At 34.7% G+C, this 13861-nt stretch overlaps 1 protein-coding gene across 2 annotated transcripts; it reads left to right on the top strand.

Moving 5' to 3' along the window:
- Window positions 1–1704: 1704 nt before the first annotated feature.
- LOC107474823 (meiotic recombination protein SPO11-2) lies at window positions 1705–5720 on the top strand. Of its 2 annotated transcripts, none has more exons than XM_052257446.1 (11): window positions 1705–2356; window positions 2449–2532; window positions 2763–2892; window positions 2981–3118; window positions 3202–3290; window positions 3397–3525; window positions 3670–3764; window positions 3835–3897; window positions 4044–4120; window positions 4224–4351; window positions 5486–5720. In XM_052257446.1, the coding sequence occupies exons 1-11, from the start codon at window positions 2276–2278 to the stop codon at window positions 5495–5497; spliced, it is 1026 nt and encodes a 341-aa protein (XP_052113406.1). In that variant the 5' UTR covers window positions 1705–2275; the 3' UTR covers window positions 5498–5720. The 2 variants fall into 2 exon arrangements, with proteins under 2 accessions (XP_052113406.1, XP_052113405.1); XM_052257445.1 differs by lacking the exon at window positions 5486–5720 and adding an exon at window positions 4584–5056 and having other exon boundaries at window positions 1710–2356.
- The last annotated feature ends 8141 nt before the right edge of the window (window positions 5721–13861 follow it).

Genomic DNA, 13861 nt, shown 5'->3' with positions numbered 1-13861 from the left:
TATATATATATATATATATGTTTTCATATCTTATAAAATTTTAAAGTACATGTATCAACATGTTCTATATTGTATCGTGTCCAATATCTATATTAATGTTCGTGCATCATAAATCTTTTCCGTTTTAAAAAAATTACTCTAATATGATAATTATACTTTGCTTTTTCAACCGCTTTCATATTACTAAATTTTGAATTATATTTACTCTATTTTCTACTTGATGGACTGGATATAAAAGATATGATAAGTGTCAGGTCTTTCTATTTTAAAAGGAAGGATACAATTGTAATTTCCGTTTTATAAAAAAATTTCCATGTGAAGAAAATGTTTACGATTTTTTTCATGGTTTTAGAAATTGGATCGGACCGGTCTAATGATGAACCGGCAATAATATCAGTCTATTAGGCATGTAAAATCGTTGATTAGAAACCGGTTAAAAACTGTTGGAACCGGCCGGTCGAACCGAACCGGATCCGGCCGGTTTACACAAACGGAAGCTCCTGTTTCTTTCTCCCTTTCTGTCTTTCTTTCATGCACAAAGATATCACAGAAACTCAGCCAAGAAACCCTAGCACTGTAAGCCTACACCACCGCCGCAAGGAGTGGCATGCTGCCGCCGTCCGTCGCATTCAAAGTTCGCCGTCCGTCCGTCTATCTAGCTTCCCTCGTGCTCCAAGTCTTCCAACCCTGTTCGCTGTCACCGATTGCAGCTGCTTCCTCGAGCTCGGCGTCCGTCGTCTTTGTCTGCTCAGCCGCGTTTCCGCCGCCGTTTGTTTGCCGTTCACGTTCGCATCTTCGTTCAGCCGTCGTCTACCTTCGCGTTCTTCGCCGTTCACGTTCGCTCGGCGTTCACTATTTGATTTGGTTGTGGATTGAATTTTTTTCGTAGACTGAATTAAAGTATACAATACTTATAGTCTCTTCTCTATCACATTGATATTAAGCTTTGAATTCTCTTATTTCGTTTTAATTTTACCGCACTCAACATGTTTGATGAAATGCTTTAACCATATTTCTGGTTGGTTTTATAATTTCTAGCTTTTATAAACTTAATAAGTTGATTGCATGTGAAATTAGAATAATTGGATCTTAGTAATTTGGAAATTTTATCTGCACAACTAGCATCTTTGCAGAAAACATATTCCACTTGTATTAGTGTTCTTATGGTAAATTTTAACTGTTATTGTGAACTTGTTAATTTGCTAATTGTTCTTGTGTTGTTGTTGTGTCGTTCTTCTGTTATTTTTATTTTTTTTTTGTTGTGATTTTCTGTTCTTGAACTTGTTAAGTTGATAATTTGCTAAATTGTTGGGCTGCTGTTGTTTTAATTTGCTAAATTGTTAGGTTGCTGTGATTTAATTTGTTAGATTTTCTATTGATGTCTTATTCTTGTTTATTTGCTAAATTGTTGTTGTGTATTTATTGTTGTCTTTGAGATTATTACTGTATATTGGTGATCATTGATTTATTATATGCTTCATGTTTTCATTGTTTTCTTCTTCTGAAGGAAAAGAAAAATTCTGTTTTCAATGTTTTGTTGATTGTTTGTTTTGTTTCAGAAATCAATTTTCTGTGATCAGTGCTCAAACTCTGAATGATGTTCTGTTGGTTTTGATGTGTTTGTTTTATTTCAGAAATCAATTTTTTGTGATCAATGCTCAAACTCTGATTGTTGTTCTGCTGTTTTTGTTTTGCTTCAGAAATCAATTTTGTGATCAATGCTCATACTCTGAATGTTGTTCTGTTTTGTTTTAAGGCTGTGTTTGGAAGAGGTGATTGATTTCTGAGTTTTGTTTAGTTTTTGTTTTAAGGCTGTGTGTTGTGTTCAATTTTCATTTTGTAGGAAATTCTTTGAGGTATATAAGACTTGAGAAGGAAGACTATTTATATGGTATTACTCTGTTGATTCTGGTCTGCTACAAGCTTGAACATAGAATTGAAGGGAGAAACCCTTTATTATTTCATCATTGGCCTATTTTTGGCATTGCATATCATTGTAGTTTGTTTATTCATAGAACTAGTTGTTTATGATCCCCTTTTGAAGTAAAAAAATGCAGTTGAAAAGTGTTTAAATCCAGTTGCTTTATTCATTGAATTTTTATAGAAGTGTTTTATTTTAAAACGGTTTTTTCGGTTGAACCAATGAACCAGTGAACTAGTAATTAAAACGGTTCAATGAGTGGTCCGGTTTTCAAAATCCTGATTTCTTTCCACCTAGCACATTAGGCATTTTGGCGCCAATTCTAATTTTAGATATTTCAGGCTCTGGAATCTGATGGAAGATCTTCGGAATCCAATGCTGAAGTTCTTCTCTGATCAAGAGCTTTGTTATGCTGAGATCGTCCGTAGTGCTCAGGTATATAGATTATTCTTTACATCATCCGTCCTCTTTTTTCTCCGATTCTGATGGCACCTTTTTCATCTTGATGATACATGCAATGACCGTAGGTCCGAGCTAGAATTGAAGTTTCAGTGCTCAATTTTCTCAAGAATTTGAATGCATCAAACCCCGCCATCTCAGATTTGCCTCTGGTATACACTTACTTTCATAATCTGTCTCCATTTCCTTATTAATTTGCTAAATCTATTTCAATGAGTTGCTTAGTTGAACGTTGATACCATTGTTTGATTTTGTTGAGCTGAATGCATTCTAATAAATGGTTTGCAAACTGGAAGTTTCAGCGATTCCACTTTTAATTGTTATTTAATCATGAAGCAAATAGGTTGCTAATCTCAGGTTATCAATCCTAATACGTGAACAGATTCAGAGAAAATTTTGCAACAGCCGAGTAAATCATAGCTTGATGACCGACCTATCATGTGTTTTCCTCTCCCATTCTGTTTCTTCGAGGTCCTTGATGAGGCCTAATGCAGCAAAGGCCTTCGTTAGAGGTCTTTTTTTCTTTTCTTCATATTTTGATTTTATGTTTTAACAATTTCTTTTTTCAATTGAGCTTACTATAACTCATTTTGCTCGCAGTGTGGAAGGTGATGGAGTTGTGCTATCAGATATTGCTTCAGGAAAAGAGTGTCACGCAGAGGGAGCTATACTACAAGCTTCTGTGTGATTCCCCACATCTGTTTCCTTCTCAGATAGATGTCAACAGGACAATCCAAGGTTTTATCACTCTCATTTTGCTTTGAGTTTCAGATCTCTTGGTGTTTTGAATGCAAATGAAATTATCGATCTGCATGCCATAGATGTCGTGGCATTGCTTAGGTGCAGCCGATACTGTCTCGGAATCATGGCATCTAGTCGAGGTCTAGTAGCCGTCCGCCTGACTTTTCAGGTTCCTCAACAGTTTCACTGACTCCTTACTTGTACAGGTCTCAACTGTTCAATTAAAATGCTACTGCAACTTTACGGATATCTAGTTTCCAATTTTTCCTGCATAGGAGCCGGGCAAAGAGGTTGTTGATTGCTCTGTATGCGGATCTTCTGCACATACAATTCCGGGAGACGTGAATTTGTTAGAAAACTTGATTCTAGATACTGATGCTAGATACATTATAATTGTGGAGAAGGTAGGTTTCTTGGTGGTAATGTAGGGTTGCTTAGATTTCTTTAGTTTCATTGTCCAATTGCATTGTGCTACTTGAACAGGTTTCATTTATCCCCCCGCCCCCCCAAAGGTAGAAAGTTTGATTCAAGAATATCGTTCTGTTTAGCATGCAATATTTCAGCGGCTTGCTGAGGATCAATTTTTTAATCAAATTCCAAGCATTCTTGTCACAGCTAAAGGTTATCCAGATATGGCAACGAGGTACTGTTATATGAAAGACTCAATCCATTTGTGTGATTACTTGTACCTAAAATTCTGAAGTTGAATGCAGAGTTCTTCTTCATCGAATCCATCGAACATTTCCTGACTTGCCAATTTTAGCTTTGGTGGATTGGTAAGACCCTGCGAAAAACCTCTCCTGAAAGAGTTTTTTTTTTTTCTGTCAGAAAAGACATTCTATTGGTTTGCACCCTTTTATTAATGTTGTTGACTTATTGTTGTTTATATCACCTTACCCAATCAACATTTAAATCTTTGAAGGAATCCTGCTGGATTAGCTATTTTGTGCACCTTCAAATTTGGAAGTGTTACAATGGGCCTAGAGGCATACAGATACGGTAATTAATTTTATGATCTCATTTTACCACAGAGAACAGGCTCCAGTATGTTTGGATGATGAAACTTATGCCCAAAATTAATTTTCTTTTTCGTACGATCTAGCGTGCAATGTGAAATGGTTAGGCTTACGGGGGCATGATCTAGAGATGTTGCCTGACGAATCTTTGGTTCCGTTAAAGCCAAAGGATCTCCAAATTGCTCAAAGCTTGATGTCCTCCGGAATCTTACAGGTAAAGAAACCACCAAGAATTTCTGAAATATAGCACATATTACTTGATCTATAGGTTGGTATCTTATATCTTATATCTCATATATTACATAACTAAGCAGGAGACTTCCTTGGACAAGAACTATATTGAATATAATCGTACACCAAACCTACACAGCCATTTTCCTTTTAAGAAGGTTAACTAGAGAATTTTCCAATTACAGAATGTTTTTTTTTTTTTTTCTTTTTAACAGGGGAATTACAGAGATGAGGTGGCCTTAATGGTCCAGAGTGGTAGGCGAGCTGAAATCGAGGCCCTATACTTTCATGGGTATGATTATTTGGGGAAGTACATAGCTAAAAAGATTGTTCAGTCCGATTATATATAATGACATAGATAGTAATTTCTTAGGTATAAGCACTAAGCAGGGTACCAAGACCGTTGTAGTCGGATAATCAGCAAAAATTACAAGTTCAACTTTCCTAAATTTAATCCAATTCATGTTAGAGGACTGGTTTCATCCTAATGAGTCTAAGCTAACTTTTCAACCAAAGGCAGTAAGTAGAGCGAAATAAGGGTCGAACACACACAACTCGGAGCTCAAGTGAGATATAGAAGACCTTGTCATCAAGTTGTGGGCTAAATTGCGGTTAGAAGCTAATTACTTGTGTCATAAAAGAGAAAGTATAGGGCCGGCCAATTTGAACAACTTTTTAAAAGATAGGGTTTTGAAGCGAAAATTAAGATTTTACATAGAATCGAAAAAATAATTAAAAATTGTAGAGCGTAAAATCGTAAAACTAAATGTAAGATTTTACCAAATATATAAATTTATCAATCTCAATTATAAGAGTAATATAATATAAAATTAAGTAATTAAAATAAAAATAAGAATTTAAATTTGACAAAAGTATCATAAATAATAACATAATGATAAAATAAAGTTAAAGTAGCATAAATTTATAACAAAATGTAATATTTGTAAAGTTCAACGATAAAAATATAAATTAACTACAAGTCTGAAGTTTAAAATAATAATATGCAACATCACAAATATAAAATAGATAATATAACATCATACTAAAAAATATAAAGACTAAAGCAATTTATTAATGTTATGATTATCATGTTCTCCAACATTTTGATTTTCATTAGGAGGAAAGTTGAGAAACTCATTGAAAGCATCGTCATCAAGAAGAGGAATCTCCAAATTAATCAAAAGACTCCATCTTTACCTCTATCTTCTTGAGGGGCTAAGTGACATCATTTTGTGTGTCAAATTTCTTCAAACTTTCCATCATATTTTCGTCTTTCACAATCCATTTTTCATTTGAATCCAAGTCTTCAAAGCTATAGTCACTAGTGTTTCTTGATGGCTTCTTCCTTGCCAATTTTCAGTTGGTTATCACAAAAACATCATTCATTGTGCTTTTGTGCTTGTCTTCAAATGATTTCTTCTTTTCTTGTGAACCAAATAGTATAAAAATTTACAAGTATTTATTTAACATATTAACATATGCTAATTAGAAAATAATAGAATTGAATAATTAACTAATTCTATAATTTAGAAAATAAATTCCTAAGCTAATATCAAATTAAAATTTTACCATCTCAAAAACACTCTAATTGCGCTCACATCCTGATGAACTACAAGTCAAACTCAAGACATGTATAGCAAACTTTTGAAGTTTTGGATGTTCATCCCCATAAGAACCCCCCATTGTGAGGGTGTTTTGGTTTTGAGAGTATTTTTTGTAACGACCCAACTTCCAATACGTCATGATCGTACCAAAAGTAAGGCGTACTAATCTGTTATCCTTATTAACTATTTAATATTGAGCCCTTAATTTGATATCGCGATTCAATCTTTAATAAAATGCCAGAAAATTATTTTCAACTCATTAAAAATCATATATCAAACATCACCAAGTAATAATAATCACATAATTACTACTAATAATAAATCTTATACAAATATATCAAAATAAAACTTAGATACAACACCTATCCCTCTGTATAAAATAAAAATCTTAAGCAACAAGCGAGGGAACTCTATGAAAATAACTTAACTCATAAATAAAGTCAATAATCGCCCGCAACTTCAAACCGAGTCTTCGAACCTGTGTCATTAAAAGGGTGAAAGATATTGGGGTGAGAACAAACCACACATTCTCAGTAGGGACGGAAATACCATCAAAGCAAAGAAATACTTGCAAATAGAATTAATTTCATTATAAAACAGTTTATCCTTGAAATAACCTTTTGAAGAAGTTTGGTGAAAATCTTACTTTAAAAGGTATTTAAAGAAATTTCTTTAATTTACAAATTAGTAAGATGAACAGTTTAAAGAAACAAAAGGACCAAAGACGTGCCTAGTAACTTCCTATCCAACTTACCTCGCTCACTCATTTCCAAATAATACATACATTAGAATACTCAAGCAACACCTAATCCACCTGCCTCAACTTTCATTGCCACATACCAGAAACCACACTCAATCAAAACATACAAATGCATATGATGCATGCCTGTCCTATGGCTAATGAGCTCATATGTCGGTTATACAGCCAACACGACATGTCCTGGTAGCTAACCATTGGAGAGTCCCTCTGTGCGCACATCCCCAAGTTCAAATAATATCCATGGAGTCAAACTCCAATCTCAAATATAATATTCCATGGAGTCAAACTCCAAGCTCAAATATATTATTCCGTGGAGTCAAACTCCAAGCTCAATTATTTAATATATATGCATGCCCATGGGGGAACCCAAAAAGTTAAAGTGCCCGGTCACATCTTGCGACAGAGGGTCAACAGAGTATCAAGTCTCAACCTGGAGCAAGTGGTGGCAAGCTGCTGCGTCTACACAGAAAAACTCGTGTCTCAGATAATTCAAATAAATAACCATTTGAATATTTCAATCATAATTCATCAATATCCACGTTATTCTCAATCATGTCTCATTCATCACCAATCTTGTCATCAATAACATAACCAACATCATCAATCACAGTCATCACCCCACATCACTATAATTAACCAGAATCATCACCAGACTTCAATCAAAACTAGTTGTCACTAAATCACACCTCAATTTTCAAAGACAACCTTCAAACAACTCACTAAACTCGCCTCCAAATCACACCACACATTTTTCACCATATTTCTTAAAATAACTTTCTCCCTTTTAACTCTTATATTCAATTTCATTAAAAATCTTAAACTCACTCTCCTATTCCCAAACCCTTGAATTTATACTCAATTTACCATTTTAAAGTATTTGGCTAGTTACTCAAATCTCTTTTTATCATTAGAAATCAAATGAGTTTAAAACCACAAGTTAACCAAATCATAAGAATCCAATTTTCCTTAATAATCTTTAAAAACATTCAAAACATACTTCTTTTATTAAAGTTACTTAAATCAAAATCATTTTTGAAATCACAACCAAAACTTCTTCAAATTCTTAGAAAAATTCCGGCAGTGTCTCCCCTAAAAACTAGAGTTTGCCACCCATCACAGGTCCCCTCTTTTTAACCTCGACTCAATCAAAACCAACATTTCAAATTAACATTTCCAAATCCATCATTCATAATCAATAAGAACTGATTTCAAACAAAGATTTAAAATTAACATATTCAATCATTTTTGCCAAAAACTCAAAAAAACTGACAAATCAATAATCAATTCAACCACAACTTCAATCACAGCAGAAAATCATTTCAAGCACAGCAATTAATTCATTTATATTAATCCACTAAACTCATTAGGTATTCAACCCCAAAATATTTTAACTTTAAAACAATCCCCTACCTCGATTAGCCAAGTTTGCATAAACTTATCGTAACAATTCCCTTTCCTTTTAATCTATGGCAGCAGCGATAGCATTAACCCCACGAAAACAGCAACAACTCTGATGCCTCTTATAGCGACCGCATTATTACAAATTGCAATTACAGTAGCCGAAACAGCTTCAAGAAACCCAACAAGGACTTGTACAAAAATTGAATCAGAATAAGCATGGCAAAGACAGTAAAACATGTTATTGGCATAGAATCGAAAAAGATATCTGGCCAGAATCATTAGAAACAGCTCCGATGTCAACTCCCAGAAGCATAAGGACAGAAAACAGACTCGGTATTGATAGCGAGAATCATCATTGGTCTAGATTTTCTTCTTATAGAAAAGAATCACTTCGTTGTAAGCATAGTTTCAAACCAACAAACAACTCTCACATTAAATTAAAATTGTTTTTTTCACAAGTACAAACCCCAATGAAAATTAATCGAAGTATTTAAACCTCGGGTCATCTCACAAGGAATTGAAATGAAGTGAATGATTATTGGCTATGAAGGAACAAGGGGTTTGATTTGTAAAAGGGGCAAGAATGTAAAGAGGCAAGAATTTAAATGGCAAGAACAGTAAATCAAGCAAGCAATTAAAGAAAGCAAGTAATAAAGAGAGACATTCATGGCAAGGGTTGAGAATATAGGCTTTCTATCCTAGTCATACAATGATTAATTCATCCTATTTAGTCAACTCCAACAAATGGAAGAAGGTATCATGTTATCTTCACATAGGGAGAACGTCAAACAAGACTAGTCAATCATATAACAATAATAACAAGAATTTATCATATTACGTCATCTCAGACGATAGAAGAAGGTATCATATTATCCTCACACTCCAAAAAAGTCTAATAAGGCTAGCTAATCTCAATCCATAAGTCATAATCACTTACTAATTAAATTAGCAAGAGATTAGAGTCAATGGAAATCATATTAACTAACAACTCTAGATCACCAACATAAGTTGGGTATCCATGACTCAAGATTACCTAATTTCTCTTTTCAAGCCAAGAATGCTCAAAATCTACTCTAACATCCCACTAAGCATTTTGTCAAACACTTGGTGGGTATAAAAGAAAAGCATAGTAAAAGTGAATGAAATAGTAAAATCTACCAACTACCAACCGTAAAGAAAGTAAAATCACAACTCAAATCAACAATAAAAGGCATCAAACATCAAATTTCATTAAAGGAGATTCAAATCCAACATGAGCATTCATGAACATAAAAGAGGCATAAAAGTAAAATTAACAAGAGAACAAAGAGAATTAGAGTAGTAGAACAAGAATTTGTAGAAGAAACAAGATGAAATCAAGAAATTGAATCTAGATCTAAGATGCATAATAGCCTAGAACCCTAATTATAGAGAGAAGAGGGAGCTTCTCTCTCTAGAAACTAAACTACATGATGCCAATTCTACAACTAAGTGCTCCCCCTTTGCCCAAACTTAAATTCTGCATGAAATAGCCTCAGGAATGGGTTGGATTTGGGCCTGGGCAGCTCAGAAATTGCCCCCAATGTTTTCACTTTAATGAGGTCACGTGCGAGTATCGACGCGTATGCGTGGTCACGCGTACGCGTCGCTTGGCATTTTTCCATCCACGCGTACGTGTCATGTACGCGTACCATCTCCATGCGACTTCATCTTCACGCGTGCGCATCTGCTGCGCGTGCGCGTTCGCGTCCATGAATGCACTTCAAATCCTTGTTTTTTCATAAGTTCTCCAGTTTGCATGTTTTTTTTTCACTCCTTTGATCCATTCTTAGCCTTTTCAACCTGAATTCACTAACAAACTTATCAAGGCATCTAGCGGAATCAAAGTTAAATAAAAATTACCAATTTGAGGGCCTAAAAAGCATGTTTTTACACTTAAGTACAAATTAAAGGAGAATTACAAAAACCATGCTATTTCATTGAATAAATGTGAGAAAAGGTGATAAAATCCCCCAAAATAAGCATGAGATAAACCACAAAATTGGGGTTTATCAAACCTCCCCACACTTAAACCAAGCATGTCCTCATGCTAAACTCAAGAAAGAAACAAAAGGTATCAACATTTATTGAATGTAAACTATCTAGATGCAACCTATCTATATGCGACTATCTAGATGAATGCAATTACTTGATCAAAATAAATCAACTTTCAAGAATACATATATAAGCATGAGGGCTAAAGGCATTAACAACCAAGTCAAACCCACAATTGAATTGAGTTAATAAAAGATTTTACAAACTTGCAAGAAAAGATGATCATGGTTGAAAACATGTAATTGAGCAATCGAACCCTCACCGGATGTGTATCCGCTCTAGTCACTCAAGTGTATGGAGTTGATTCACTCAATTCTCCCTTAATCATGCTTTTCATCTAACAATCAACAATTATTTCATGCATGCATACAAATATTATGAGGTCTTTCCCATGGGTTGTAATGGGGCTAGGTCAAGGTAAGGATGCATATGGTCAAGTAGACTAGAATTTGAATCTTTGATTAACCTAAGCTTCCCACCTAACCTATATAACAACCTATTACAATTCAAAGCTAACCTAACTACCAATTCTTCACTTTTCACACACTCATGCATTCTCTTTTTTTTTTTTATCACAATTCATATGCATTGATTTTATTGAACTTTACTTTGGGACATTTTGTCCCCTTTTTATTGTTTTTTTCTTTCTTTTTCTATTTTTTTTGTAATAAAGTATATACAAAAGTATCAATGCATATGGTTTTATATTTAATGCATGTATGTGTATCCAATTTCCAAAATTTTGACAAAAATTGCAAAGATACACTTTCATCCCAACCAATGTTCCCAACTCTCCCAAACTTGAATGATAAGCACTCTCACTAGCCTAAGCTAATCAAAGATCCAAAAAAGGGACATTTATTGTTTTTCACTTAAGGCTTGTAATGTGCTAATATTAAGAACAAATGGGTTAAGCATAGGCTCAAAATTGGTTAACAATGGAAGATAAAAGGTAGGCTATTTGGGTAAGTGGGCTATTTAAAACAATGGCCTCAATCATATAGGTGCATGTATACACAAAATAATGGACATATAGAATCAAACAAATCAAAGATTACAATCATAGAAAGAGAATAATGCACACAAGAATGAAAATAAGTGGTTATATGATGTAACCACACAATTAGGCTCAAATCTCACATGCTTGTATTCTTGGCTCAAAAACACGATCCACAATATGTATAATTCAAGCAAGTTTTAATTTTTTTTTTCAATTAATTGGGGTGCCTTATAGATAAAATTCTTGAAAAATTTCATTATTTTGACTAAGTTTAATATATACATATGCAAAACAGGAAAATGCAACTAAAAATCTTAAAGGACCTAAGAATGAAATGCAAAAGTGTTGAGATTAGAAATTTGTCACCCAAAAACACCGCTCGGTCGGATGATCTCCCCACACTTAAAAGTTTGCACCGTCCTCGGTGCATTCAAAGATGAATAAGGGGGTACAGTGACTTTCCTAGTTGCCACCTTCAGCTGGTGGGTCAACCGGTTGCTACATGTTCTTCTTCCGCTTCCAATTTTGCTTACGGTGACTCCTCCATGAAAGATAGAAAAGAGGATAGTTAGAGAAGTAAATGTAGAAGCAAGGAAGCGTAAATTGTTGGAATGAGGTAAATCACTAGAATGAAGTGAGTAATTAGTGTGACATTGATGAAAAATAGGTATGTGGGTCCTAAATTGCATGTGGTTTAGAACTCACACCCTAGTAGTGTTAAAAACTATGTCACAATTATACCAAAGAAAGCATACACTTCACTCATTCTAATGTGCTTGAAATACTTTAAAAGACTTGTAGGTTAAGTCAACCAAACAAGTAGTGAAGAGGTATGAAAGCATTCAAGCAGTTTACATGCAATTGTGAAATTGGATAATGCATGGACGTTGATTGATGTGCAAGTAAACTTAGTGAACAAAATGGTATATGAAATATGCACATCAAACAATGACACATATTAAAGTTATTGCAACACCTAAGTGACATAGAGTTGGAATACATGAGTGCTATGGAACTTAAAAAAGAAGATAGAAGTGAAACAATCACATAGCGAACATGGCCCACAAAGCTAAGAAAGCTAAAAAATATGTCACTAGGTAAGCTTTCGATCCAATTTCACAATCCCAAAATCTCAATGCATGTAATGGTTGATGTTCAATCATAAACAAGCATCCCAAAAAAATGCATTGATAACGTACAATTGCCTAACAATGGATGATGAATGCATGGTGGCCAAAACATGCAATTCAAAAGATTTAGAAGCTTAAAGGCAATGTCACATGTACTTGGTATTCACAAACATTAAGCATTAAGAGCTCAAAACCAAGTAACAAAAACTCAACCTCAATAAAGAGATCCAACAATGACAATTAACAAAAATGATGTTAAACTAACATCCTATTAATAATCAGCAGCAGTAAATGGTAAAAAGATTAATAATCTAACAACTATAATGAAAAATAGAAAATTGAACAAAAATTTAACTAACTAAATAGCTAACTAACTAAAAGAAATGGTGTTAAATAGTGTTTGGTAGTATTGGACGATGGTTGAAGGGTGGAAAGAAAAGAAGAGAAGAAAGAAGAAGGAAAGAGATGGAAAGGAGAGAAGAAAAGAAGGGTGGTGAAACAGGGCAATCAACACATGCGCGTCCAGCGACGCGTAAGCGTGGATGGATGAAATGGCAGCGACGCGTACGCGTGGTGAGTTATTTAGAGTGGCGACGCGTACGCGTCATGTACGCGTGCGCGTGTGTAGAGTTGTGCCTCGGGCACAAAATTTGCATGAAGTGGGCACAACTCTTGGGTTTATGTATTGAAGAGTGAAATTTCTGGGTCCACGCGTACGCGTGGGGCACACGTGCGCGTGGATAATCAAGAAGCTTGTGACCACGCGTACGCGTGGGTGACGCGTGCACGTGGGTTGGTGCTCAATTTTTCAAAATTTTTCTGTTTTTGCAACAAACCAAGCATTCTAAACCTCCAAACAACTACCAAAACATCATAAAACCTTATTCAACCTACTAGACTCCCAAATAAACTCAACTAACTAAACAAAATATGAAATTAAACTAATTTTCACCAATATGTACAAAAAGAAAAAAGGAAAGATGTTACCATGGTGGGGTGCCTCCCACCTAGCACTTTTGTTTATTGTCCTTAAGTTGGACTTATGGGGAGCTCTTCATCAAGGTGGCTTGTGCTTGAATCCATTCTTGAACATTCACCAATGCTTGGACTTCCATTGTGCTTCATCATTCAAAGTTAATAACTCCAAGTTTTGATGGAGTTCTTCACGAACTATGGGCTCTTGATGAGCGGATAATTTGTACGCTTTTTGGCATTGTTTTTAGTATGTTTTTAGTATGATCTAATTAGTTTTTAGTATATTTTTATTAGTTTTTAGTTAAAATTCACTTTTCTGGACTTTACTATGAGTTTGTGTGTTTTTCTGTGATTTCAGATATTTTATGGCTGAAATTGAGGGACCTGAGCAAAAATCTGATTCAGAGACTAAAAAGGACTGCAGATGCTGTTGGATTCTGACCTCCCTGCACTCGAAGTGGATTTTCTGGAGCTACAGAAGCCCAATTGGCGCGCTCTCAACGGCGTTGGAAAGTAGACATCCTGGGCTTTCCAGCAATATATGATAGTC

This window comes from Arachis duranensis, chromosome 2 (assembly GCF_000817695.3).
Source record: "Arachis duranensis cultivar V14167 chromosome 2, aradu.V14167.gnm2.J7QH, whole genome shotgun sequence".
In the NCBI taxonomy this organism is placed as follows: domain Eukaryota; kingdom Viridiplantae; phylum Streptophyta; class Magnoliopsida; order Fabales; family Fabaceae; genus Arachis; species Arachis duranensis.
The sequence above is the reverse complement of the archived record's forward strand: the minus strand, read 5'-3'. Positions and strand labels throughout refer to the sequence as shown.

What these genes read in the sequence shown, in the direction of transcription:
- LOC107474823 (XM_052257445.1), top strand. Translation starts at nt 2,276, where the DNA reads ATGGAAGATCTTCGGAATCCAATGCTGAAGTTCTTCTCTGATCAAGAG. An exon ending in AGCAAAGGCCTTCGTTAGAG is followed by an intron (nt 2,893 to 2,980) that starts GTCTTTTTTTCT and finishes TTTTGCTCGCAG; the next exon opens with TGTGGAAGGTGATGGAGTTG. An exon ending in ACATTATAATTGTGGAGAAG is followed by an intron (nt 3,526 to 3,669) that starts GTAGGTTTCTTG and finishes CGTTCTGTTTAG; the next exon opens with CATGCAATATTTCAGCGGCT.